We start from the raw sequence: 27,764 nt of genomic DNA, 5'->3' as shown, positions 1-27,764 counted from the left end.
TTGAAGCAAATTGAAAAACAATGTGTTAAATTGTCAGTGTTACAAATAACATGCAGTAAAGGTTTACCTATGTTACTTTGGCAAAGTTGAATGCATTCTGTCTGAGAATTGGGTTTGAAAACAAATGGCTGTAATCAGGACGTTCCGATAGTTTGTACAATAAACAAATCCCTTCTGAACCTCAAAATGCTCTGGATAAAACTTAAATTTCACTCTGAAATTCTATGGGTAATAAATACTTTGACCACAAAATGTTATGTAAAACTTGTTGATTTTTATTTTTTATTACAAGGTTTTATTACCTCAACAATGAAATGGGTAATTATTGTTTCAAAGATGCTTATTTTGCAGTTCCATATAATTTATTGGCGTTATGTGATTAGTCAGATGTTGCATGGAAAAACAGTAGTCTCGGAAAAACTTTGTAACCTATTAGATGAGTTTGACAAAACTCCTTTTAGGCTTTCTTTACCCTACTCCTTATACTGGGTCAGGTTATAGGGTGTATCTTTTATGTCCAAGTAGGATTTCAGGTCAAATTTCAACAAAACATTGTAACCAGCGAGGATTCACTTAAGAAGTGATTACAAGAACATCTAACTGTTTGAAAGAGAACTATTAAGGACAAAGAAGAGAATTGTGGACAGTAGTTTGCTTCTGCCAAGTGGAACATTTAAAAATGCACCAAGGATATTCAGAATATTTAGAAAATGTTGCCAATACATATCCAAATATGGAATAAGGTCACTGAAATGTGTATTTTTAACCCAAACCAGGGTTTTAAGAAGCTATGGGGGTGTGGGGACAAAGAGTAAAACACACATATATGCACATAGACTTTGTCTTCAACCTACATCTGCATATCAGAGCATTATAATTTATTCCAGGTTATAGCAGAAACATTCGGATATGAGAAATTCAAACAGCCTGTTTTTTTATTTCTCTTTGTTTTTACAGTTTGAATTGTGAGGAGATGGATGATGTAAATTTCAGCTGTCATAGAGACACAATGTAATACATGTGTAAATTTGTATATACATTTATATATGTGCACGTAAATATTGAATAGCATTCTGATAGAGAATTTGTAGTTTTGTAACTCATGGGAGGAATTGGAAAAGACATCATTTTTTCTCTTTTTTTGTTTAAATTTTATTTAGAGAAATTTAAAAAAGAAAGAAAACTGTTACGTCTTTCTGTGGCTGTGCTGCCTGCTGTTTTTCGCTCAATTGATCTTATAAAAGAAACTTGAACCATTTGTCTTTGATAGTACACCTCAAAGCTTAATGCGTTCCAAAAATAAAAATTAAAAAAAAAATTGTCACGTCTGTTTAAAATACAGATGGACCCCCTTTTGGGGGTTGGGACGGTGTTTTCTTCATCCCTGATGCTGTACACCTACTTTTCACAATCGCTGCGCTCGTGGGGTGGGTGCGCCCTATTTTTTTTTTTTTTCAATGGGACAACGTGCTGGGTGGGCACCTTCTGTCTTTCCCTCCCTCTTTCTGAGCCATATAAGAGCCGAACTGTTATGGAGACCCCATCACACTGCAGTTCGCTGTTACTGAGAGAAGATGAGCACACGGATAATGAAATCCAACCCTGCCATGAAACTAATAGTGGTGAGTAACCAGAATTTCGCATTCTGCGCTTTTCCGTCTGGCCAGCTGGAATACAGATGTTCTCCATAAGGAGCAGATCGTCTTGTTTTATCCTAACGCGTACACTTTTAAAGTTAGGCATGAAGCGGTTTTCTCTATTTCTTTTTCTCAGTTTCTGTACGACTTCAAGTCGCACAGATGCTGAGTGTAAAACTGTGGAAAAAACGCAATATTCCCTACTTTGCGTTGAGTTGTGCAGTCAGTCGGTGCAGGTAGCTTCCCGGGCTCCAGATTGTTATGTTCGCCACACTTACACGCCTTCCTCTTTTAATTTAGCTAATAATTTTATGTCAAATGTAATTACTGTTTACTGGCATTATTGTCGTTTAGTTGAGAGTCAGGTATTATTTGCTGAAAATAGTTAATAGGTTAAAGCACTGGTACAACTTAACAGGCTGTGTGTTATCAGTTGCATTAGACTGTGTATTTATCTTTTGCTAAGAAATACTGTCTTAACAATTTCATATTATATGAAACTCCCACTAACATTTCAGATCATTAATAAATTCTTTGCAAGTAAAGCTAAACTTTGTTTATACTTATTGCTGTTTGCTTCCAGTAATGGGCAACGCTCATGTTTCTCGTTAATACACTCATACAAACAAGATATGTAATTCAGTCCTGAAGGACAGTTTACTTTAGCTCACATTTCATTGCTTTTGCTCATGTACCTTTACAATGAATGATATTTTACTCTCCCAGGCCGACCCCTTCTCCCCTTCCTCTTAGGGTATGTTTGACATGACACCAGTATGTTGTTTTTGAAATGTTCGCCTCTTGGATCAAAGGGTTATGCTTTGCATGCAGTGCAGACCTCTAAGGTTTTGCATATGGTAATAGCGATGTATATCAGGTGAGAGACAGACCACATTCTGTAACCCAGAACACTCGCTTCACTATCTGTCACTATGGTCTGGGTGTTTTGTGTGGGTGTGCTGGCGTGTGCGCGCGTGTGTGTGTTTGTCACACAGCTGTGAAAGGAGCCCATGTTTTGGATAAATCCCGGTCGGTTACAGATTCTGTTTGTGTGATGTATTCAAAGGACCAGGGTCTTTACATGCAAATGACTAGTGAGAGCGCAGCTACTTTGTGTGCTCACATCTTGAGGTGTTATGATCACAGATCAGTTCCTCTCTGACTCAACTGAATCTTTTGCTCCCTGCAGGGTTCATTTTCAGTAGCTCATGATGCTCTGAGTTTTCCTTTAACAAGGGAATATTTCTTCCTCACCTGTCTGCTTTGGTGTTTTCCCGCCTGTCTCTAATACATGTTCCTCTCTTCTAAAACAAAGGCATTTTGTTTGAGTTTTTTCCAGGATGCAGTCAGTGGAAAACCTAACGCAGCTCTGTCTATTTGGATGAGAAAATATGTTTATATACGAGAAGCGCAAAATAGTCTAAGCAGGTATGGCGCCAGTGGACAGTTAGTGGGATTTTTTTCTTCCAATCCGTGCCCTACTCTCCACTTAAATCCATATGCAGAAGTTCTCATCCCTCTGTTGTGCTATGTGCTATCTGCAATCTCTGTATCCTTATCTCGGCGACCCCCACCTTCTTAAGTCTCTGTTGTGGCCGTTGGATGAAGCACCAACTTCCCTAAACCTGGAGGCTTCTTTGCACACAGTGCAGGTCACATGTGCAGAGGCAAATTAGCCAGCAATACTGACCTCCTCTTTTTTTTCTTTCTACAAAACATCGGAACTGCATGAGCCAGGATGAAATAATAAAAAAAAAACTTGTGTTTGTCAATGTCTAGGATCAAAATTGCACAACAATTAATCAAGGTTGTGGATTCATAATGCAAAAATCACCTCTGCAAGTTGCTTCCTCACCTAACTTCCCTTTTCCATCAACAGTAGCTCTGATAGCAGAAGTGTGTACCGGCGTGTGTGTGTGTTTGGGATGGTTTATGAGTGCAGCACAGCTGTGACAAACTAACGGATCCAGACGATGTTCAGCGCCTTGTAAAAGTATTCACATCCCTTAGACTTTTGTCCACATTTTGTAACAAGTACACCCTCGAGCTTCAGTGTACTCATTGGGATTTTGAAGATGAAGACAAAATATTGCATGGAATTTTTAAGACAATGATAAATATCCAACTGTTTCAAGTATAAAAAGAAAGTGCGGCATTTATTACAGACCTCTTTTACATTTACATCCCTAAATGAAAGATCAGTGCAGAAAATTGCATCAGTAAGTCAACAAATGAGTCAAGTCAATAAGTTAAGACAGTCTATGTATGCATCAGGTGTAGACAAAATGTAATGAATACAACAGTTGCTGCAAAATGCTAAAATCATACCCAAGCGCTTACATTAGTCCCACTCTTATCACTCTGCAGATTATATTAAAAACAGGATGCAAATTTCTTCAGAAACAATATTTCTGACAAGAAGAGTTTGATTTATTTGACTTGGAATTTGAACAGGCAGTTCAAAAAGTCCACTGATTTAAATGTGTGAAGCGTTTTTAGAATTGCAGCAACTGTTCAATTTGTTTTTCAATTGTTTCAACTTAAGTCTGTAGAGAGACGAGAGTAGTGACTCTGACTTTGAATAAAATGCAAAAAAGAGGCTTCTTTCAATTTCAGACTGCAGTTTTTTAAAACTAAAAACAATGTGCATCATTTGCCTACATAGCTCTATAACCTGCTCGAAATTCAAAGTTGTATTTACTTAAGTCGAAATTTGTTTGTGCCTAAATTGTGCCTATGACTGTTTGCAATTGCTATTAAATTAGTTTTGGCTGCTAGCCAGACCTGCCAACTCTGTTGATTTAGCTACACTGACAAAAATAAACTGTAGATTTTATTCAGTCTTATTCAATTTGCATAACTTTTATATTTGTAGATTTTAATCAGCATTTTAGAGTAGAAATGTTGTAACTTTAATAGCTAAAAGACATTTAAACATATTAAAACACAAACATTATTTAGGTATAGATACTAATTTATTACCTGTGCTCTTTAGATAAAAGATAAAATATATAAGATTTATATTAACTTAAATCTCAAAAGCAACTTTCTGTGCATTTTACATCACAGAAAGTCGCCTTCAAAAAACTTGCATTATATGTCAAAGGTGCAATACCTCTACATTTAGTCTGTTGCCTTCTGTGTGATCTTACTGTAAAATTATATGATCATATGGTAATTGTCTGACAATAAAAAATCAGTTCTTACCTCCTCAATATAACTTTAGCCCTGTGAATATTATCTAAATATTTATACTGCCTAGGATGGTTTCGGCTCTTTTAGCGTGTGAAAATATATAATCCCGATTTTCCTGTCAATATTAATATAGCTCATAACTGATATCTTTATTTCAAGTTAATCTGCAATGAAAATTTGCTTATGAAATACTAGAACACGACTTCACAAAGCCAAATTGAACGAACCCGTATTACATTGCCTGCCCAGCTCTAATGCAGGAACAATATTATTTTCAACAAAACCAAATATATTCTGAAAATAATAACTGACAACTCTCACATTAACTCGCATACCTAAAAAAACCCTCCATAATAGCAAATAATTTCTAAGACTTCCATGAACAAAGACCAAGGCTTGGCAGCGTGTTCCAAAGTCACTCCAGATCTCTGTGTGGTTTAAAAAAAAAAGACTGATTTGATATTCAAGTGAACTAACACAAACACACACACACGCACACACACACACCAGAGGGCTGGAATCCCCCCTCAGACCACCTGCGCTCTACAGTTAACTGAATCCATGTGCTCGGTGCATGAGCTGGTGTGGTGCGGTTTGCTCCCTTTGTGCCATTGGTCCTTTCCTCGTGCCATGACTTTCAAGCTAACCCCAAGGCAGGCCAAGCATGGAGTCTGGGCCTGTGTTGCATGTCAGTAATGCTGAAAGTTTAATGTAACTCGAACCCTTTAAATGTGTATGCTGAAAGACGCTTCACCAATAAACATTTGCATCAGAGATAGTAATGATAACTTAAAGATCAAAGATTTATTAATTCATGACTTCCCCCACGCTAAGACTAAATTCACTGTTTGATGATGTAATTGGCATTCATGACTTCATTATAAGACCTCGGTTAACCGTCTTTATAGAGTAATTTTGTTTGAACTCTCTCTCCCTGCCTTTCTCTCATCCGTTGCCTGAGGCAGTTTTCAGCTCTGTCATCAGGTTGGTCAAAAAAGAATCAGCTCTCTTTGGTCTTTTGGCGCCATCTGAAAAATAGACAACATTATACAATGCTTAAGTTCCCAATAGCAGCCTGTGATATATAAACAGAGTGAACAACTCAGGCTTTGCTCACTCAACATCCTCTCACGTTCAGTAAACAATTGTCTGGTTCTGAGTATATTTGCTTCACAGCCTATGGGAGTCTGCTTCTCCGTCAGGCAGTTTTACATGAAAGAGTTCATAAGTTGCACCGCCCCTTGTGTATCGCTCAAGCACGCTTATGTAGGTTCTTTAAAATTCTGCTTCCAGTCATACCTCCGTCCATCCTTTCCTCTCAGCTGGATGAGCTCCATGATGGGCCTCTTGGCTTCCCAGAAAATGGTGACAGTATAATTATGACAGTATAATTTAGGTTTTCCGGGGTTGTCCAGGATGTCTTCATATGGCGGCTTCTGAAGTGAGGACTAGGGTAAAAAGTTCAATATCTCTCTAACAGTTGGTAGAAGCCCTTACTCACAAGACATTTATCCTTATGGCCAAAAGCTGCACGTGTGGTTGGTTGTTGGAATATTGTCTGTTTTTGAAAGAAATTATATTCGATTACCATATTTACTTACTCAGATGATTTCTGATTGACTAAATCATAAACAGTTATTTATTTAATTGAAAACCATATAGCATTTCCTGCACAGATCTATTTGGACATGAACAGTCTCTATATCATGATTCATTTTGTGTTGGGTTCATTCCTGCATTGTTTATTCGGCCTATTCTTTGTGTTGAGTGTTTAACGTTTTGTTCTCTTTGCAATTTTGTTAATATTCTTAGACTAATGGTTTTTCCCCTTTTGGTTTGTGGATCGTTTTATTCAGTGCAGCTCTCTGTGTTCTTTTTGTTTATTAGTCTCTTTCCTTCATTTACCCTGTTTAATATTCTTTCTTGGATTTTGGGCATTCTGATTCGACTCACCTGGTTTCCATAGCACTTGAATGTCGAACTGAACTCAATCCGTAAGTTTTTCATATCTATCTTTTTTGGTTTGTTTTTTTTAAGCCCAAATAAATTATTTATTTTAATCTACTCATAGCTGTGTTTTTACCACCACCTGTAAGTGTTATTTATTCAACAACGGTTGGAAATGTTTTATTTACAATGTCCTTTATTGTGGCGTTGAAAATTTTAGCTAACCCTATTTTACACGGCACAATTTTTAGTTTAGTTAATTATTAAGAATTTTTCTATCAATTATTTTCACTGACATTATTTGACTGCTGATGCATGTCTATAGCTTTTAAAATGTCCTTTTTAACTGTTAATATGAATATTATTTAGCACTGAAGGTAGCATAGCTGTTAGCATCGAGCCATTGGCATTGAGTCGTTAGCCTTTGGCTGTTGGCCAGATTGATTCCAGATGTTCTGCATTGTTCAGGTTGAAATAACCTTTTTGACAAAGGGTATTTAAGCATGGTGAAGCACAGAGGGGAATTCTACCAAACAGCTGCCATGACTCATCGTGAGCATGGTGGACATTGGAGATGGAAACAGATTCATCAATATATACGTTGTGTATGAAATTAGAATGTTGCAATAAAATAATTGTGTTGATATACTTGTGTTGTATATGTGTTTTTATTGATTTACATACATTAAGTGGTCTGGGACAAAAATGGCATTTACATCTGGCCCAGATGCCTCAATGTATGACGGGCCACCAGTGGCCGGGGTCTGATTTGCCAGTGGTGAAACGGTATATGGGCCAGCTATGGTTCATATACTATAGCTAGCATATGGTATATGGACCATATACCACTGGGCCAGGTGTGAACTGGTCCAGCACTGGGCCATGGGGGGGCCGTCATTAATTGCGCCATGTGGGTCAGATGTAAGGGCCAGCTGTGGGCCACATCTGGCCCAGACCAATTTTGCTATGTGGGCGAATGTTGTCTGAAAGTTGTCTGAACATCCGTGTGCTAGTTTTTATATGCGTTTACTAGCTTCAATACCCCACTTAGGCATTAGGGGGCTCCACGCATGGCCAAACATTATCCTCTCCATTCAAATAATGGTTACAAGTCTGATTTTCTCATTCCCTTTCCTGCATAATCTGCATTGCATTTATTATAAAATAATGTATCTCAAAGGAGAGTAATACTTAAATAAAAGTCTAAGACGTACTTTCATTTGAAAAATATGTATATTCTACCGAGTGACGTCACTTCCCAACCCGGATTGTATTCGGATTTCTGCAGTCATGAAACGACGCTTCTGTATTTCACATGAAACCGATGGGATCTGTTCGGTAAGTTATTGGTTTCCATACTTATTTGTACCATTTTTTGAGCAAGCATGTGGTTAGAGCGTAGAAAGCCGTATTTGTTACCGACGCCTTTCGTGTTTGGCTCACTCCTCCTTCATACCGACCACGTGGTGCCATTATCTAATTTCTTCTCAACTTTGATTATAAGTTTGACGCGGCCAGAAATATCATTCTGTGTGAAATGTCCTGCTCTTTTTTCCCCATAATGTTGTAGTTTTCTGAACCACAGTGTCAACATAACTGGTAAGCAGGTAATCCAGAGAGTTTGCGTACGGACCGCATAGACTGAGGGCCTAGAGAAAAAAACATCATGGCGTCAGTCCGCATATCTACCTAAAGTCAGGGGGAGTGAAGCTGCTGGCAACGAGTAAAAATGATAGGAAGGGACTGAATGCGAATTGGCTTTTTCAGCGCACTCAAATGGTAACATTTAGGTTTGAGTTGCACATTGTCCCTTTTAAAAAGCCAGGTTAAAGAAAATAAATGCATTAATACTTAAAGTTTATACAGTCAAATGTGCAAAGGAGGAGGAGACGGCCTGGGAAACATAGCGAGCTGTTCTGACCCGACTGACAGCTATTGGTTCTGCTGAACAGATGGACTCACTGGATGAGCTCGGCCTTCCAGCCTCCACTGGAGAAAAACTAGAAGTCCTAAGCCAAAAACTGGAGTGAGGAGTTGTTCAGAAATAAATAGTATGTATAATTCTTTGAAAACTTAATTAGCCTTTCTCTTCACATTATTCTACCCTTTCATCAGGGGCAGTAGTTTAAATATTGACTTTTAAATTATTTGTTACTTTTTTAGCTGAATCTCTGAGAGACCTGATCTGCTGTCTGCAACATTTTATCCAAAATCCTCTCAAACCACCAAGCAGAGCAGCAGAGCGAACGGGGTGGAAAGAGAAGTCTCTCCGCTCACCAGCACTTGGTGACTGAAATATGTAGTAAGTATAAACTCATGTACCTGTCAGTCTAAAATTGTGTAATGTTGTGTAATGTTGTACATTATCCTATAGGTGGACTTTGTCGTGCGCATTTCCCTGTAGCCAATGAAACATTTTGTTTCACAAAACCATGAAACATTTCTTTATAATACACGTCTCAGTTTAAAATATATATTTTGTCTGTTTTTCAGGACTAATGGTCAGATTCAGAACACCAAAACAGTTTTAAGAAGGCTCAAGGTTGTTTGGCTTGTTTGTTTTGTTGTGTTTTTTTTTAAAGTAGTTTATGCATGTGTCAATGCTCATTAAATCAGTTCTGGTGTAAATATCTCTTTTAAAATCATATTTTTAAGCAGTGGTTGGTTCTTAAATGCTGACTTTGCCTTGATTTATTATTATTGTGAATTTCTTTTCTGAAAAGCTATTGTATTAAAATGTATACTGTGTTGTTTTACTTTGTTCTAAGGAAGGTTTCATTAATGTCTTTGGTACACGTGTATATGTATGAATAAATGTGATTCTTATTTATCATATTTTGTCTTGTGTAGTCTTTAATGTTAATTCTCTATAATTAATGAATTCTTTGCCAAGTGTTTTAAAAGTACTTGTTATCGATTTTATAATTTGTTACAACATTGGATTAATATGACTAGGCAATGGAAGTTCCTCATGAAAACCTTTCATTCCAATGAAATTGCTGCTACATTAGCATTTCCACAGACCTAGCAGAACCATATATAGCACTTTATTTTGACCTACTGTGAAAGTCCGCCGGAAGTCTAATGATGTTTAATTTTGAGTCCCGAAAACGTCCTCATGAACGTCGGCGGACATTTAATGGTATTTCATTTTGACGTCCGGAAAACGTTGGCGGCGGACATTCAGCGACTGTTCAGCGGACGTCGCCTGAACATTCAATGCTAACTGGGTAATCATACCTCCTCAGTGTCTAAGCTTCCGGGTTTTCATTGTTTATTGTGTTATTATGCTCATCCTGTCATTTCATCAGTTCTGTAAGTTCTTTTGTTCCTTCAATAATTCATCTCTGCACTACTCCCACTAGGTTGGACATAAAAACAAGAAAAAGAAAATTGATCACATAATCTTTAAAAGAAATCACTCCTTACATTTGTCATTAATTCATTGAGTAAAGCAATGAGATGCCTTATACTTCTCAGAATTCTATCAAATGAATAGTAAGGTCTATTACCTAATGACGTCATTAAGAAAATGCTAAACAAAAAATTATTTTATAATATTTTTTAGCTCAGCTGACTAGGAAATTTCAGCAAGGTAGCTCTTGTTCTAACCAGGAAGGTCCTTTCAGGTGGAATGCTCATAGTTCTGGTTTAATTGATTAAAATGTTTAACAAAGTCAAGGAGGGACTTACTCCAGTTATATCGTTTGTGGGAACTAAACAAAAAAAATAAGTTGCTAGAAATTTTACAAAGATTTTACAAAAAATCCCAGCATTATTAAAGCAAACCAAACATTTATCGCAACAAATTTACCAAGTTTTTCCAGACTCAGCTGAGGAGCTTTTTGCTGATTCTGTGGTCGCTTCATCAGCCTGACTGTAGGAAACATTTAGCTTTAGGAATAAAAAAATAAATCTGTTTTAATTTATATATACATATACTGTATTTTGATCATATTCATTGAACTAAACAGAGGCCTGGAATTTAAAGAAGCTATGATCGAGATCCTGAGTGGAGTTTCCTATGTGAATTATTGAAATAAAAAACAAGACTATCTATTTCAGAATAATAATATATTGCCTTTTAAATGTAGATAATTCCAACACTTTCTGGAATTCTAAATTTGCAAAATAAGATTTATATATGCTATACTTTGGTTCTTATTCATAGGCATTTGTAAAGTCCTAATGCTTCATGGTGATAACTTTATTAGCATACAATTAGAGGGCGCTATGGCTAATCACAAAGATCAGCAACGGGACTTTGGAGAAAGTTACAGTTAAATATGTGAAAGGCCAGACATCTGATTTTTTTTTAACAGTCCACCTTGTTGGTTTTCATTTTAGATAAGAATTTCATAATAAGTGTAAGACAAAATTTGCAGTAGTTCTTAGAAAGTCTTTTTCAATTACAGAGCTACATGTAAAGCTAAAGTTCTGAACTTGTGTTGCAAATGGTAATACCTTGGTTGCCTCTAGTGAAACCATTTTGGTAACAACTATTTTAGTTAAATAAAATCTTATTGATAATAATGTAGAGCAAACATGATCCAAACATTATCCTTTCTTCAAAAGAGAAGTACAGAGGAAAATATTTGGAAAACGCCAAGATAAAGTGAAACCAGATAACAGAGAACCAAAAAGAAGTGTTGGTGGCCTCTTCACTTCTGAAGCCAGAACATGGATCTGGGAATAACATCACAACCAACGTAACCATTAATGAATATGTTAGGTTGTGCTTAGTGACAAGCTAATATATTAGCAATACAAGCTAAGTATCCCCCCCCCCCCCCTTTTTTTCACACTTAAACAGTAAATGAACATTTTACCTACACTGGCTTTAAATTATAATCTTTTTAAATAACAAATAATAATAAAAATAATGAATAAAAGTTATCACTACTTTTTATAGTTATGTAGCCACATGGGGTTTAGATTCTTGGTTGCTTAAAACCCCCTGACATTTGACATTCATGTTTAAAATCAACTTGGAAATTCTGACGTCTTAATAAAAATTTAATGCACTATTGAACTACATCCTTCAACTTGAAATTCTCTATAGAGATATATGTTTTTTTTTATTTTTACTTTTTTATTCAACAATAAAGTGGAAAAATTTCAAAAGTCCAAGAGTTTATCACTCTTTTCAAATGTCTAAGCTTAGTTGGAAACCTTAGACTTCTCCGAAGTGGCATTTGTTACAAAACGTTGAATAACCACCAGTGTAGAGCATTTAGAGGTAAATTGCATGCATTGTAATGATTGTCTTGAGATAATTTATTTGTTCATTTTCCCAAATCTGCAATATTAGAGTTTTCACAGTTTAATATTGTTGCCCAGGAAACTTGTAGGGCAGAAAACTCAAATGATGGGGCTTAGACGAAATGATCAAGCGGTTAAAGTCATATTAGTAGGATCAAAGATGTTTCTAATGTTTGATCATATTTTTGTTTTAAAAAGCATCTATGAAATTTCAAGTTAACTTGCTGTTGTGGCTTTTTATCCATTCTTGTAATTGCTCTGCTCTATTTAGTTGTCCCAGTAATTAGGCTACTTAGATCTACAGAACCCTCTGGTGACCCTCTGCCACTACATCAGCACACATCATCAGTAGTTCCTCATGTTTCTAAACTTAATAGGATGTGGCTTCACGGCCCTAATAGCAAATGTATACACTGTGATTGTGGGTTTGAGCCCTGATGGGGCCACCCATACTACAAACAAACCCATGCAGTTATGGTTCTCCTCAGTGAGCTGCTGTAGATGAAAGCTTGCCCTTAAAAACGCTGTATTCAGAGTTCGATAGGTTTTGCCGGGAAAACCGCCGCACTCGCCAAACTGTTTGAAGCTTGGGTTTCTATTATGGTGTTTAAAAAACGTTCATCTATTTTTGCCATCCTCTTTTGTGAGCAACATTGCAAAGAAAAGCAGTAACAGATTAAAAAAATGAGCAGTATTCAGCTCTAAATTATAGGCACAGTGCACAAACTGTAATAAATTGATAGGAAGGAAAACTCAAAGCAGCTTAAATGCTTTATTCTATTTATATTGTATAAATTAGTTAGTATTATATAACATTTTTTATTATGAATTTAATGTTTAATGCTTATTTAGATGCTCAGTGCACCATGGGTTGGGGAGTAATTTCAATCCTGTGTATGTCCTGTATGTATCACAAATGTTGATAATAAATTTTACTTTGACCTATTTATGTACACTATATAAAAAGACAAAAAAAAACATAAAGATTGTCATTTTTGTTATAGTGGCGTTGGTCACACATTTATTTCTTATTTTTATATTTTCATTTGAGATGCATGTATGATCATAGCCTGACCTTTTTAACAACTTTGTGTTTCCTCATTTACTAGCAAATACAGCTGACCCTGATATATTTACATACACTGCAATAAAATACACGTGTTTTTTTTTCTCCACTTACATTTAGTCTGAATAAACTGTTCTGTTTATTCAGCTAGGATTACAAACGTTATCCGTATTGTTGAGCGTTAGAATGGCATGAGTGAATTTTATTTTAAGATTTTCTTATTACTTACTGAAAATTCAACAATTTACACACTCCATGGCTTTGTGGGGTTCCATCTGCAAAGACGGTCTGTTTCCCAGAAATTTTAGGGGGGTGGAATGTGTGAATTGACCTGTGCACGAAAAGTCTTGAGGTGCGTGTGCTTTGCTGCAGAATAAACTTGTAAACCTTACAAAACTTATGCCATCATGAAGAAAGAACATTTTGAGGAATTATTGAAGCAACACTTTAGCAATAAGCTCGCAAATTAATACTTTACCAGAAATTTGTCTTGCAAATTTTGGATGACCCAGTCACAGCACCAAATTAGTTGCAAAGCTTCTCAATGACAACAAAGTCAGTCTTTTGCTCTTGTTTGCAATAGAAAATTTGTGAGCAAAGTTGAAGAAATCTATGTGAGTAAGCCGCCCTGCAAAATAGTTGGGAAATATCTGAAATTGCAGCAACTATAAACATCTCTGTCATTATTCTGACATTTAGCAATTTGTCCAATTTCACACCTGGAAAGGTTTTAATCTGAATAAATGTTGACTTTATGTGTCCTTTTATAGAGTGAAAATACCTGCTTTCAACAAATGCTTGATGAAACTGTTCTATATGCTATATCCCTCACACTTGCTATGAAACATGAAATTCTTATAAATATTAAGAAAACAGATCTGTGGCAAAATGTGTGAGGCAATGGTGAAGTTCCCCTTGAACATATCTCTCTTTTACACTGATGACAATCTTGTTTCAAACACATCAACAAATACTAAACTGTGTTTTGTGGTAAATCACAAGTACAGATGCACACACGCAAGAAACAAATCAGTAGTTTAAAGTTTGGTAAACTGTAGAACAGAATGTTTTGTACTCTGGTGGCAAACAGGGGAAAGCCCAGCAAACCTCTAGCAGCTCCCTTTATGTGCTGCAGCCAGGACAGGAGGCCACAGAGCTCAAAGACCAACACTAAGGAAGACCGTAATTGTACGTGAAGCTCAACAAACAGGCAGCAAACACACACACTAGTAGAAAACACATTCCTGAGAGAGCACTCTTGTTTGTTGAACGCGTTTTAAGATGCACGCTTTAAACATGCACACGAACAATACATGCTAAATCTATTGTTAGCTGCCCAAACAGTAAGGATGAACCCTTGCCAAAGGGAAAGTCCGCTGAGCCAATGACTGAGGCCCTTAGAGGAGGGAGCCTGGTGGGTGACATCTGGTCTGCATGTGGGCTGGTCCTGCTTCATGGCTGCATGTCTGACATGCTTCCCAATTAATGTCCTAAATTTGAGGCCTGACCAAAGCTTTGCACATCTTGCGCAGGCAGTGAGTGACATGTGAGTTGGTTAATGAAGCAATAGCTAAATTGGTTTGTGGCAGGAGTCATACTGACAGCTTCTTTGTGCCAGAAAACATTCTTATATTGCCTCAAGAGGTGACGTTGCCTGCAGATACAGGCAGGTTGTTTCCCTGCAGTTATGACAAGCAGTGAAGTTGCTGAAGTTTCTTCTCAGACTTTAAATCAAGCCCATTAAGAGCTTTACCTGAGCCACATTGACCTTCATTTGAACCCATTCTGTGGACGGTTTGGTTTAGCACAAATTCATAAATTAATGAGTGAAAAAATATTAGAACCTTTTTTTGGCATGGGGGATATTAACCATGCTGTCGAATCGCTTGCTAAACTGAATTCCTTTCTCTTGCAGCTCTTCACGGCTTCTTTCTCGTGGGCCTTTCAGGAGCAACCTGTGCCACCAAAGTACCAGTACAGAGATCCAGTGACATCTCAGGTCCATTCTTGTGACCAGTGTCCCCCCGGTACATCCGTCAAACGACACTGCACCGCTGACACGCCAACCGAATGCCAGCCCTGTCCTGAGAGGCATTTTGCTGAAAACTGGCACTGGGGGGATACGTGTCAGTACTGTACCTCAGTACGTACAACACAAACTCATCTACAGACATTCCTATATCAGACAGGATTTTATTTATTTATTAGAATATATTTACAGACAAAGAAGTATTTTAATCTTTAATGCAAAATGTACTGTATATATATATTTTTCCAGTTTCGACTTAATTACTGCTCCGAGGGTGTTCTCTCTGCATACTTTCCTAAAGCACGTTTAGTGATTATTTGATTATGAAATTAGATGAAGATTATTTCAATAATCAGTTCACCAAGATAAGTCTGATTAATTGTTTCAGCCTAAAGTAAATTAATCCTTAACTATCAATTGGAACTGTTTGTAACTCTTTTAAAAACATATTTCTCATGTATGTATCTATGAATAAGTTCTGGATTTTTTCTTTTCTCATCCATTGTTGGAATATTTGTAACCAGTGTGTGTTGTGTCTAGGTGTGTAAGGAGAGACAGCTAGTGAAACAGCAGTGCAACAGCACGCATGACCAGCTCTGTGAATGTGTACCTGGATACCATCTAGTGGTGGAATTCTGCATTGCACACAGTACCTGTCAGCCTGGATACGGAGTCACAGTATTGGGTAGGTCCTCTCTTCTTTGTTGTGAAACAACGAGGTTTTATTAAACTACAAGAAATATGGTGTAGTAATTATTTAAAACCTTTCCAGATTTTGTCAAATTCCAACCACAAACATGAGCGTGTTTTATTAGGATTTTATGTGATGGGCAGTATTATGTAAAATCGACTTTTTTGAGCATTATTATGTCATAATGTTATTCCCTCATCAAAAACGTATCTGGAGTGTTGCCTTGATTCTTTCATGCATGTTTGAGAAACCGTGACAACCGTTCGTCTGGTTGGATCTAGCGCCGCCTTCGGACGCAGTTCCTCCTTGGAGCGGCAGTTTCCAAGCTTCGGCCTCACAGAACATCCCTTCCCCGTGACTGCCTCAACTCAGCTCCTCCAAACTAGCCGGCAGGGATTAGCAAACCCAATGGAACTGCGCTTCTCCTGAGCTCATTATATGAACTACTTCTCATTGCATCGTTGCTAAAAACATTATCAAAGGGTTAATAGAGGAGTGTTGTTGTGATGACTTCCTGTACTCCTCCAGGAAGAGCTTGAGCTTTAGTAAATATTAAATAAATATTAGATATATTTAGTAAATATACTATATATATATATATATATATATAGCATTTTTAAAACAACTGGAGTTAACAAGCTAGCATAAAATGGCACTGTGCGTCTGGAAAACATGTAATACTGCCCCTTTAATAAGAAAGTAGTGCATACTTGTGAACTTGAAGGAAAAATAATAGATAGTTTATTGAACGAACACTGTTTTGACCTCCTCTCTATCTTTCTGGATAACTGTTATCCTGAAAACACTTGAAAACACTTACATGTTATCCAGTTGAGATCACCAGTGTCCTCCAGGCAGTTAAGGGGTTTTAAGGTACAAACACATGGACAGGATTTTATTTTGGGGTAGTAGACTAAAGGGATCTGAATACAACACAACACAAGTTTCATATGTAAGACATTTTAAAAATCATAAATCATTTTCATTCCAATTCTTTTTAGCATTCTACTTTTTGTAGGTTTGCCACATAAGACTCCATTAAAATGCACAAAAGGTTGCTTTTGCAGCATTTAATTTTTTCTTCTTTCTTTTGCGAGACAGTTTTAACATTTCTCAGCTTGTATGTATGTATTTATGTAGGGGTGTGTGCGTGTGTGTGTGCGTGTGTGTATATAGGCGTGGGGGGTGGGGGTGGGGGGGTGTGGATGTGCATTGAAGCTCTTATCCTTTAGTGTTTTCAGTAGAGAAAACTGTATTTTTCTCAGTTTTTGTTAATTTAATGATATGGCAGAAGCTCTTGAAAGGATTCACATGCAGCATTTTTATCTCAGTCTTCTTATATAAGATGAGCAGAAGCATGTCTACTTCTTTTCCTCTAAGTCACCACATCAAATCTTTATCAGATGTATGCATCTCTTTTAAAAAACCCAGAAATACATTCTCAAAGACCGATTCTTTCTGAGAAATGCTCTCTGTGTTGTCCTACTTGCTCAATCTCAGAAATTTTTCATGGTCTATACAATCTCCTTAGGACATTTTTCTATTGAATCTCTTTTTCGATGTACTTTTTGATGACAGAAAGAATCTATTAAAGAATAAGATATTGAAAAAGCATGTTTTTTATGTATTTTTGCAGGTGTTTTATGGGAGTGTGACATCTTTAGCTGCTTTCTGTTTGCTTCGACTTCTCTCCACATGTCCTCCTCATTCATTTAATGTATGATGTATTCATCATACTCAAAAATAAATGCTCCTGGAATCAAGACAGATCACATTAGACCAAAAACCTTAAAGTATAACAAACTGTTTCAGGTAGTGCTAAAGCAAATGTTATATATTAATGCTTATAAATAGTATACTATGTGCTTAAATATCAGATAAATGGTAGAAAGACGGGGTTTTTATTCTTCACAGTTAAAGATTGGATTCTATGCCAGCTTTTGTTGAATCTAAAAGTCCCTTGCATTAATGCTAACAGCATAAATGCACGTTCTTTCTCTGTATTCCTGTAATTATCTTACATAGACCAAATTTCCGTTGGCTAATACCAGGAAATAATGTGAGTCAACTGAGTTGATTTGGCTTTTTTATAAAATCGGAATGAGCCATTGCCTGGCGAAAAAATGACTCATTGTGTCTGCATTGTAAGGATCATATTTAAAGAACATGAAGATGTGTATTAATTTGATAAAGAAAAGTAAAAGTGGTAGGTTTAGGGCTATTTAAAGGTTATTTTGTAAACATATCTTTCAATATTTTTTAAAATCTAATGATTTAAAGTCTGTAACCACTACATTAATTTGTGATTAAACATTAAAACAATACATTAAGCCACTGCGTCATACATCGAGCAGGCTGAGTTCCTTCCAATATTTATCTCTCATGGTTTAACTCAGCTTAAAATCAAAAATAATTTTGATAGTCTTTGCTGAAATAGTACAGAAGAAAAGTTCAGTTTTATTTAATTATAGAAAATGAGGAAAAGTTATTTCTTTTCACAAATTTATGTTAATATCAGATTCAAACTGAATATACCCAAAGGGGAGATCCATGTTTAAACTTTTTACAGCTTTAAGTTTGGTTTGAATTGATGAAATTTGACGTGTTTGCCCTCAACATTTAAATTGTTTTAGTTCCCGAGCCTGAATTTATTATTGCAATAAAACTGATTTACGTCTTTCAGTTAATAGTAATGGTTTTGTTTTGTATTTCACCTTATTGTGCAACATGGGATTTTAGTTTCATTTATCAGAGGTGACTAAGTCTGAAATATCTTTATTGAATGTGATACTCAACGTCTTGTTAAATATTTACAAAGCGTGATGCTCATTTTCTTCCATTACATCTGCACCGTAGTGCTTAGTCATGATTAGTGTAACGTATTGTAAGTCTCTCCCAGTGGACCAGTTAATATGCTCTCCACCAGTACAATTGCTAGAATAAAAGTTGGATCAACCATTTTTTTTTTGCACTCAGCTACAATGTTTGCTCAAGACATTAAGCACTCATATATCTTTTTGGGCCAAACCTCTTTCAGTGTTATTTGACATGTCAGAGAGCACGGTGGCGTAACACTGTCATCCACAGTGACAGATATATTACAGCTGGCTGTAAGCGGAAACTGGAGGCCATCTGCTTAGCCTCAGTAAAGTGACACAGTTTCCACTGAATGCCTGAGATTTTCCTTCCTCTTTTATTTCATTGAAATTCGGTTCATGGTAGTTAACATATAATCTGTGCTGACAATTTATTTATTCAGAATCTCAGATTCAGAACTGAATCATTTAGAGTTTGTCCATTTGAACAATAGAGGAGGAAAAAATCACTACGTGACTAGAAATAAACAGTTTGGAAATTAAACCCATTATCCTCCATAGGTTATTTGTTTATTAATAAAAGATATTATGCTTAATGTGTGCTAAACTTGGGATTTTAAAGTTAGGTTGTACTTTATATAGGTATTTTACAATAAATTGCAACAAAGCACATAGTCTAAAACATTGTAGCTTAAGCTACCATTCAGCCCAGATTCTTTTTTGACATATGGTTACAACAGTCTTCTATTTTTCTTTTTTTTACCAGAGCCAATACACAAAACTGGTGCAACACATTTTCCAGTTCCCAAAAACATCTTCTTATGATGTTGTCACATTGATTCAGAACACAACATGGATATTTTAAAACCAACATTTCTCATCCTCACTAAACTTGATCTTACAAGTTTTCATTTTCTCTTTGACAAGCTTTGAGGGGAACCTTTTAGTAAGTCTCTGATTCTCAGGTACATTCCAGTGACTTCAGCTACTTCCTTGTATTCACGGAAGTAGACGATTTGTCTTCAAATCGTCTGATTTCTCAAGTGCTATATTGCTCAGATATGAGACAGTGTTTCCCAATAAATCCACAACAAACTTTTGAGTTGGTCCAAGTTTAGCAGAAAGTGACACATTGAAGGATTCAAGGAATTATTGCACAGTGCGTCTAGTTGCAGTTCAGACTTTTAAACCACAAGTTTCTGTTTCAGTCCCAATAAATTACGTTCTGTTTATGACTATGTTGTTTTTTCAATTGGCCTCTCTCTGTTTTGCTTTGATTGTTACCACTAAGTGAAATTAAGACATTCAAGCTGATTTTCATTCTCGTAGTTGATGTAACAAGTGGGATTAAGCAATAAAGCAATAAGTTATTTAACCAGTGCAAAAGGTTTTTGGCTTTTATCAATTAATTGTTTGATTAGTTGTCCGAACACATGGATCACTTTTTTTTAATAATCTTCACAAAATTATCAAAAGTAAATTCATTGAAGATAAAACCATTTAAATGTAGCAGCTACAAAAATATCAACACTCATTGCTTCTAGGCCTTGTCTCTACAATATGGCACACAAGTTTTGGGTTATTTTTTCCCCCCTTTGTCTTTACAGATTTTCTTAAGCTTAGTCATGTTGGAAAGGCAGCATCAGTAGGCAGTTATTTTTAGGTCTTTGCAGAAATGTGAAATTAGATTTAAGTCCAGGTTGTGTCTGGAGTACCAAACGACATACACAGACTGTTCCTGAACCCACTCTTTTGTTATGTTGGCTTTGTTAATCAGCTTATTGTTATGCTGGAAGACAGTTTGTAACCCTGACATACATGAGACGTGAGTAGGCTAATCAGATGAAATATGGAACAGCTGTGGCAAGAGATGAGCCTACTTAACCTAGGAGCTGAACTGAAATTACAAACAACTGGGACCAAAAGAAGAAACAGGACTGAAAACAGTCTAAAATACAAGTATCTAAGAAACATAACTCAACATGAGGAAAGAAAATAGTGTTTTTAGACAATAGCCTGGCCATTGCCTTCCTGTGCAATTCCGCAGTAGCGATTTTATATTGAAAAAATAAAAGGGTTTTCAATACCTTTTTAGTGTTTATTCTAAAACACATCTATCAAGCATTTTGATAAAATACAAATTTGACAAAAAGTAAATTTTTAGGAAAAACATATTAATGTCAGCGTATATTTTAAGTCACCTGTGTCATTCACAAGTCTGTACTGTATGTGCTTTGTCATCAGTGCAGGAAATATTTTCCGTATGCATATCTGCAGGTGGTTTCTTGTTTTTGCGTAATAATAAAAGCCAACGCACGCATGCCTTGTGAGCGGGAAATGAATGAAGATGTTACATCTGATAAGGGCACGGTGGCTTCCCACGCACTTTCAACTCTTTGGTTAAAGTTTTAAAATAAAAAGAGGAAGTGAATAAACCACTATTTCTGCTATGTCAGGTAGTCATGTGATCTGCAGGGGAAAGTACCAGAATCCAAGACCATTTATTGTAATATTACCAAGCAGGAATCCCTCATTACCACCTCTAATTGGAGTTTCAACAAAATAGATTTTCATTTTGCAAGATAGGAAAATGGCATTCGGACTGCATTGCATAAAATGTGGAAAAAAATATAGAAGATTTTCATATCTAGTCCGCCTCCCTCTCGTGATATTTTTTATGTAAAACCATGATGATCACATGTCATGTTCTCAACGTCGTGACAGTACAGAAACTGCTACTACAGATACATTATAAGTTATAGAAACTATGTGGGTGTGATGAGGAAGACCTGTCTGAGTCATTTTCATACAGTTATCTGTGGTTTTGATTGATGGACATATGTTTGCCGGCTTGGTTCCTAGAATTACGTCAGATTAGTTGATGATCTTCATGAGGGAGGAGATTTTCACACACTGAAAACAGCGGCTATAGATGAAACAAAGGTTACCAGCAAGCTATTGAAACTGATGCGGCATCTTTTCAACTTCCTCTGGTTAGCTAAGTTCACTACAGGGTAGTTTGTGTGAAACACCTGCAGTAGTGCGTTGCCCGTTATTTCGACATAGGCAAGCTCACAGAGGCCACAAAAAGCAACCTTTTAAAGGAAAAGACAAAAAAATACATTTCTTGTGATTTGTTTTGTACTGGTCAATAATGCAGAATTTTAATGAAACGAACAGAGTGGGCAATTTTTTTGCAGAAAAAAAAAATCAGTAATTCACTGTTGATTAAAAAAATTAAAATCCTGATTAACTCATAACAAGATAGGCAAATAATTAACATTTTTAGGAGGTGGATCACTTTGGGGTTTTTTGGCAAGAAATCTTTTTTTCTTGGCTTTTCTTAACAACAAGAAAAGGAGATAAGTCAGTAGTTTCTGTATTTAGCTAAGTGTAATCAGTGAGCCGGGGATGCTTGGGTTCTTTTTACTACAAAACTACACAAAAGCACAAACATAGTTGTTAAAAGAGAAATACTTCTTGTTGTGCTGTATATGCTCCACTCATGAATTGTGGCCAGGGGCAGAACAATATCGTTAAGAGGGCCACACTTTGGAAACGCCTGATCTAACCTTGTCCATGGTGGCTCTGGTTGTATGTTGTATGGAGCCTTCAGATTCTGTTGCAGTCTCTAACAGATCTTCTTCTGGGATTGCTCCGTATTGCTTTGACCTACTTTGACCAGTTTCAACATTCTTTCTGAGAAAATGTTGCCCACAAGATGCTTCGTGATGCTAACACCACTAAGTTGAATGGAGGGATGGAGTGTTCAGATTGATGGACATGTCGGTATAAAACTGCAGGGCCACATTATTAAAATATTTTTGCATTTGAAAAAAACAGTACATTTGATAGATTGATATACTTTATTGTCATCATATGCCCAAGCCAATATATTGAAATTTTGTTAGCAACGGTATGTCAGTGCAAAATTGCTGGTCGTATTTTGCCTGTTTTCTCTATGTGACAGAGCAGTGCCAAGCTGCTGCGAGTTCTCTCTCCGCTCCGCTATTTTTCTTCCACTGCACAATTGTAAGCTACATGATGACTGCACACATGAAATCTCATTAAAATATGACAAGAATTGAGGTTGGGATATGAAAAAGCGTGAAAAGGTCAAAGGGGTGGCTTTGAGGTTGCTCCTTTTTTGTTAGGGAAAGAATCCATTCTGTCAGTTTGAAATCAAAATAATTATTTGTGGATGTCTTGCAGGTACACCTGAAAGTGACACCGTGTGTGAACGCTGTCTGGATGGTTATTTCTCTGTTGGCGGCTCCTCCACGTGTCAGCCGCACAGACTTTGTGCTGATTTTGGCATGAAGACTCTGCGATGGGGAACATCCACTTCAGACAGCCTGTGTGGCTCTCCTGACATCAAGGACTGCTCCCAGCATCACACTCTGTGCCATAATGGTGAGAACATAGAGGCCACAACGGATGTGAAAAGCTTTAGAACTATTCCAGCAAGGGGTTAGTTTATATCCAGCACATCCCTCCTTTACACATGCATATGTAGGAGCGCTTAGAGTAAACCTCAATTGTCAACAACCGAAAATCATTCCGAGCTGAGCTATTTCAGACTTGTGGTCAATTTCATTCCCCAAGGCAGGGGATTTCCTCAGTCCGTTTTCTCTTCCAGATTCCAGGCTTTTTTACTAATTCTTGCATGTCTGAAAAACAGCTCTAGAGAGACTCACCAAGGGTTGCAATGAATGTTTATGGCGCTCAATTCGGAATGACCCCATGATGGACCAATTATGCATTTAACTGTCACATCCTCAAACACAATAACAAAGGAAACTGAGTCAATATGAGACACAAAATGAGCTTTTGGGGCTTTGTTACTCAGACTACAGCTATGATGGATGCTTAAATATATTTCAAAAGGCAAAGCCTCAAATATGATACTGAATTCCTGCAGCTTTAGAAATCACTCACAAGACCAAACCCCAGCACACTCCTGCACAGTATGTAGAATATTTTGAAGATCATTCACAAAACTCTCAGTACTCAACAAGAATGATGCTTCCCTCAAACATTCGTTCACCAGCTGTCTTCCTTTGAGGCACATAGCCACAAACTGTCTGCAGCTAATCTTGCATCGGTTGGGCAGTTTGAAGAAAAATGTGAAACTGAGATCAGTGGTGTTCCCAAAGTTAAGTTTTGAGGGATTTCAGGATGCCATGACTGAAAACCACACTTACATCATCAGGGTAGTAGAGAAACAAGCCAAATGCCTTCTTCATATTACTGTAAAGTCAACCTCTAGGTTTGAAAAAGAAAATTTTTTGCTCACTCCGGAAACTTAATATTTGCAAATTGATCAGAAACCCACACGTATGCACAGAAGCGCTTCATGATTTGCTTAAATTCATGAATCTAAGCACCAAAAAGTTTCCGATTACCTTCAGCTCTGAATGTCATATGCAAATTGGGACTGTCCACACTGACAAGAACAGTTGCATTTTTATAATAGTCAAATTTAGTTGAACAAACCCTTCTCTTTGCAATTTTTAGTTTGCCTTTTTAGGTATTCTTTGTAGCCTCACACTTGCAGTTTTGTGCTGCTGAAACGTTTTAGTTTCCCTCATTAGACAAAAGACTGCGTGGTTTTTCCAAATGGTATGATGTGTTAAAAACACGTGTAAACACGTGTAAAGTAAAAAAAAAAAAAGTCTTAACGAAATCTATTATGTTCAGAGTCAGGATAATTATTCAAACTCCCAAAATTTTTGGTATAAAGTAAATTAAATTTTTTGAACATGTTTACTCTAACTGGAGGTAATATTTTAGAGCTACAGATTGGGGTGTTGGCAAGCAGGCCTTCCATAGTCACAGACTTGAAGCTAATCCACAAATATCCTACGTGGAAAGGGCTAGCCAGCCTTTTTAAAAAAGGCTTCGTTACTGAAATGTCAATGAACTAAATCCCAGCGATTTATTTAACTGATTATTTAGCTGAGTAATGTTTAGTGTGCCATTTCTAAAAATAAAATGTGAATAAAGAAGTTAATATTTCAATATCAAATTTTGTAAGATGTCTAATTTTCTATCAGAACCAAACTTTCTGATTGGAATTTATTTTAAGTATAAATCTGTCAGGGGGAGGAATAATTTGTAGCTTAACAGTAATATGATTTTTGATATGAAAAATGTATATTGAAGAATACTTTCTTTCCCCATTTCTCTTAATCCTTTTTCCTTTTTTTTCTTACTGTCAAAGTCAGGAATTCCAGGTTTAAAGCACAGTTACTTAAAGCTCTGCTTAAATGCATTTGCTAAATGTATGGGATTTACCATGGATTTGGCACATTTCTAATGAATTACAAATATAAGTAAGAGGAAGAACACCTCCAAATATTTAGCAGGTAAGCAATCCAAGTAGCTATATATTGTACATTTTTGTAATCCACAAATATTTTCTCTTCTATAATTCTTTGTAGATGCAACTCTGTGTGAAGAAGCAGTTTTCCAGTCTCTGGCCTCGCTGCGACTGTCCTCGGTGCCTCTGGAGCGAATCCTCGAGAATCTCCCTGGACAGAAGGTTGATCTCAAGAGCCTGGAGAGGCTGAAGAAGGCGTGCTCTCCTCAGCAGCAGGTCCTGCACCTACTGAGGCTGTGGAGAGAGCAGAACAAGGACAAGTTGTACGGCATCATACAAGGTATGTATTGAAGCCTTGAAACATGTCTAATCTAACCATTAACACCCCTGGTATAGAAGTGGACAGATATCTTAAAATGACTGGTTGCTATGGAACTTATGTAATGTTTGTGTAAAAAAAATTGGATCCTGGTCATTGTTTTTGATCCTGGTCCAAAGCAATGACCAGGAATGAAACGTTTTATTGACGATCAAGCTGCATGGACAAGTTTAGACAAGGAGCAGTTTTGTTGCAACCACTGCTTCAGTTCTGAACATAATCATACATTTGCCTTTTTTGTAGGAACTATTTTCTTGTTTTTCCTGTTGTTACAGAGTGGCTAGGAGAAATGTACCAGTGCTTCATGCCACAGAGAAACAGGAAGTTGTGGTTTAGAAATGAAAAATCCTTGGATTGCCTTGATCAACTTAATAACTAAAGTATAAATCAAAAAAAGACGTTTTTTTTGGTTTTTTTAATAAAAATTTTTAGAGGTGGACTTTGATTTTGTTTGAAGCAATTTTTGTAGCTAAATTAAAAATACAAACCAGGAAAGCCAATAAAATATGGAAGCAACTGCACACTTTTATTTATGACTGTCACTTATACATAATAATATTGTCCCTGCATTTCCCCAGGTGTGAACCACTGTGAGCGAAAGGTCTCCCGCTGCAACGCTCTAAAGAACCTGACCATAGACGACCTCATGAAAGTGACCAACAGCCTGCCGGGAGTAAAGGTCCAGGAGCAGGATGTGAAGGCCGTGGTCTCCACCTGCCTGCCCAGGCAGTACCTCCTGCAGATCCTCCACCTGTGGAAATCTGCAAACTACAACCTGGATCTAGCCAAAGGTCTGACTCGTAGTCTGAGGGTGCTGCGCAGCCAAGAAGCGCCGCGGTATCTCGTCAGAAGCCTCAAGAAAATCAGCCGGATCATAGGGACCACGTCAGCGCACAAGAAGTACGAGAAGATGTTCATGAGCATGTTTCAAGATGAGTCGTGCTTTAAAGCTCATAAGCAGCTAAACGAATGAGGTCGTGAGATGCGCAAACATGAAACTATGCAGTCGACAGCATTTCAAAAACACAAATGCATTATCTGACTGAAAACACGTGAAAAGGTACATAAGAAGCAAAAGAACACAGCAGCCATTGGACAGAGAAAAAGTCATTTGTGAGAGAACGTTGTGAATGAGGAAATACGAAGCAAAGCACATTGAGTACAGAAATATAAGGAAAGCATACAGAAAGTACATTTTTTTGTTGATCTTCAAATAATACCACAGGCAAATATTGTCATCCAGAATCTAAAGTATCAATGTGTAGGGATGAATCTAATTATCCTGAAACAGGAAGAAAAGAACTCCCACAGCTAATGTGTCCTCACATCTGTTTCCTAGAAACATTTTTTTCTTTCCTTTTTTTTTACCAGAGTCTGTTGAAAATTAAGATCTAGTTAAGATGTAAACAAGAGGCTGCTTCACAAAAAAAGGTTGAAGATTCTGATTTGTACTATTAGAGCTTTCTCGCTGTTTGAGAGCAAGAATTTGATTTCATAATGAAATACATTTATTTTACTCAGCTGTCCATTTTTATTTGTTCTGGACTGCTACAAAGTAAAGCTGGTTTGTTTTACATTTATTTTTTTTTGGTCAGTTATATGAATGTATAAAGGAGTGCAATTGAGTGTTTTCTTTATTTAAAGTGTAATTTTACTTTCTTAAAGTGTAAAAGCTTGTTTTTATAATTTTTTATCGTAAATACTGGATTCTGAAATGCTGCAAGTCCCTGAAGTGCTATTTTTTTATATTTTGTTTTGTCACTTTTATATTGGAAGTGGATGGTCTATGTTGTATATATACTGTATATATATATATATATATATATATATATATATATACAGTATATATACAGTATGCCTGCCTGTTTCTCTTTAAGCTTGTGTAACTAAGTTGTGAAGATTTGTAAAACTCTGACGACAATCAGTTTGTAAAAAAGTCTTGTTTTATTATAAAAAAGCATTGAACAGGAAAAAATGACGCGTCTTTGCTTTTCTGTTATCAACTAAAATCCTGACCTAAAATGATCTAGTTCTTTACTTTCAGCTTCCGTTTTTCTCTTCTGATTTCACGTTACTACAAAGACCAAAACCTGTCAGACTGTCACATGCTTCAATTGCTCTATGGCCTGAATTTAGAACAAACAAACCTACATTGGTTACAAGAGAGAGAAGTGAAAGAACACGTTCATGTGAAGCCAGAAGAACCTACCTGGAACAGAAGAGGTGGTTGAAGGTTTTTATCTTCCTAACATCAACAGTGACATTACAGTAATTAAATCCACCTCCCGACTCAGTTCTACTGGAACTCACACCTTGAGATATGCGACCAAAACTGTGCACAAGTTAACATTGTTGGAGATTTGTCAAGGTCATCAATGTCAACAACACTTACAGGGAATTGAATAGAGCCTTCACTGTGT

The 27,764-nt window shown here is 36.7% G+C and overlaps 1 protein-coding gene and 1 long non-coding RNA gene across 2 annotated transcripts; both read left to right on the top strand.

Moving 5' to 3' along the window:
• The first annotated feature begins 1,502 nt into the window (after positions 1-1,502).
• On the top strand, positions 1,503-27,319 carry LOC116717801 (tumor necrosis factor receptor superfamily member 11B). The gene is made up of 6 exons (XM_032559423.1): positions 1,503-1,622; positions 15,023-15,250; positions 15,677-15,821; positions 22,856-23,056; positions 25,087-25,305; positions 25,923-27,319. Exons 1-6 carry the CDS (start codon positions 1,575-1,577, stop codon positions 26,315-26,317), a joined length of 1,236 nt encoding a protein of 411 aa, XP_032415314.1. The 5' UTR covers positions 1,503-1,574; the 3' UTR covers positions 26,318-27,319.
• On the top strand, positions 4,699-9,612 carry LOC116717802 (uncharacterized). Its single transcript, XR_004338811.1, has 2 exons — positions 4,699-8,830; positions 8,943-9,612. It is a non-coding gene; the product is annotated as an uncharacterized LOC116717802 (long non-coding RNA).
• Positions 27,320-27,764: the final 445 nt, after the last annotated feature.

This window comes from Xiphophorus hellerii, chromosome 3 (assembly GCF_003331165.1).
Source record: "Xiphophorus hellerii strain 12219 chromosome 3, Xiphophorus_hellerii-4.1, whole genome shotgun sequence".
In the NCBI taxonomy this organism is placed as follows: domain Eukaryota; kingdom Metazoa; phylum Chordata; class Actinopteri; order Cyprinodontiformes; family Poeciliidae; genus Xiphophorus; species Xiphophorus hellerii.
The sequence above is the reverse complement of the archived record's forward strand: the minus strand, read 5'-3'. Positions and strand labels throughout refer to the sequence as shown.

Bases quoted from the DNA above. Each gene is read 5' to 3' on its own strand.
- LOC116717801 (XM_032559423.1), top strand. From the start codon at position 1,575: ATGAGCACACGGATAATGAAATCCAACCCTGCCATGAAACTAATAGTG. The intron at 23,057-25,086 runs GTGAGAACATAG...AATTCTTTGTAG, and splicing joins TCACACTCTGTGCCATAATG to ATGCAACTCTGTGTGAAGAA. The intron at 25,306-25,922 runs GTATGTATTGAA...GCATTTCCCCAG, and splicing joins GTTGTACGGCATCATACAAG to GTGTGAACCACTGTGAGCGA.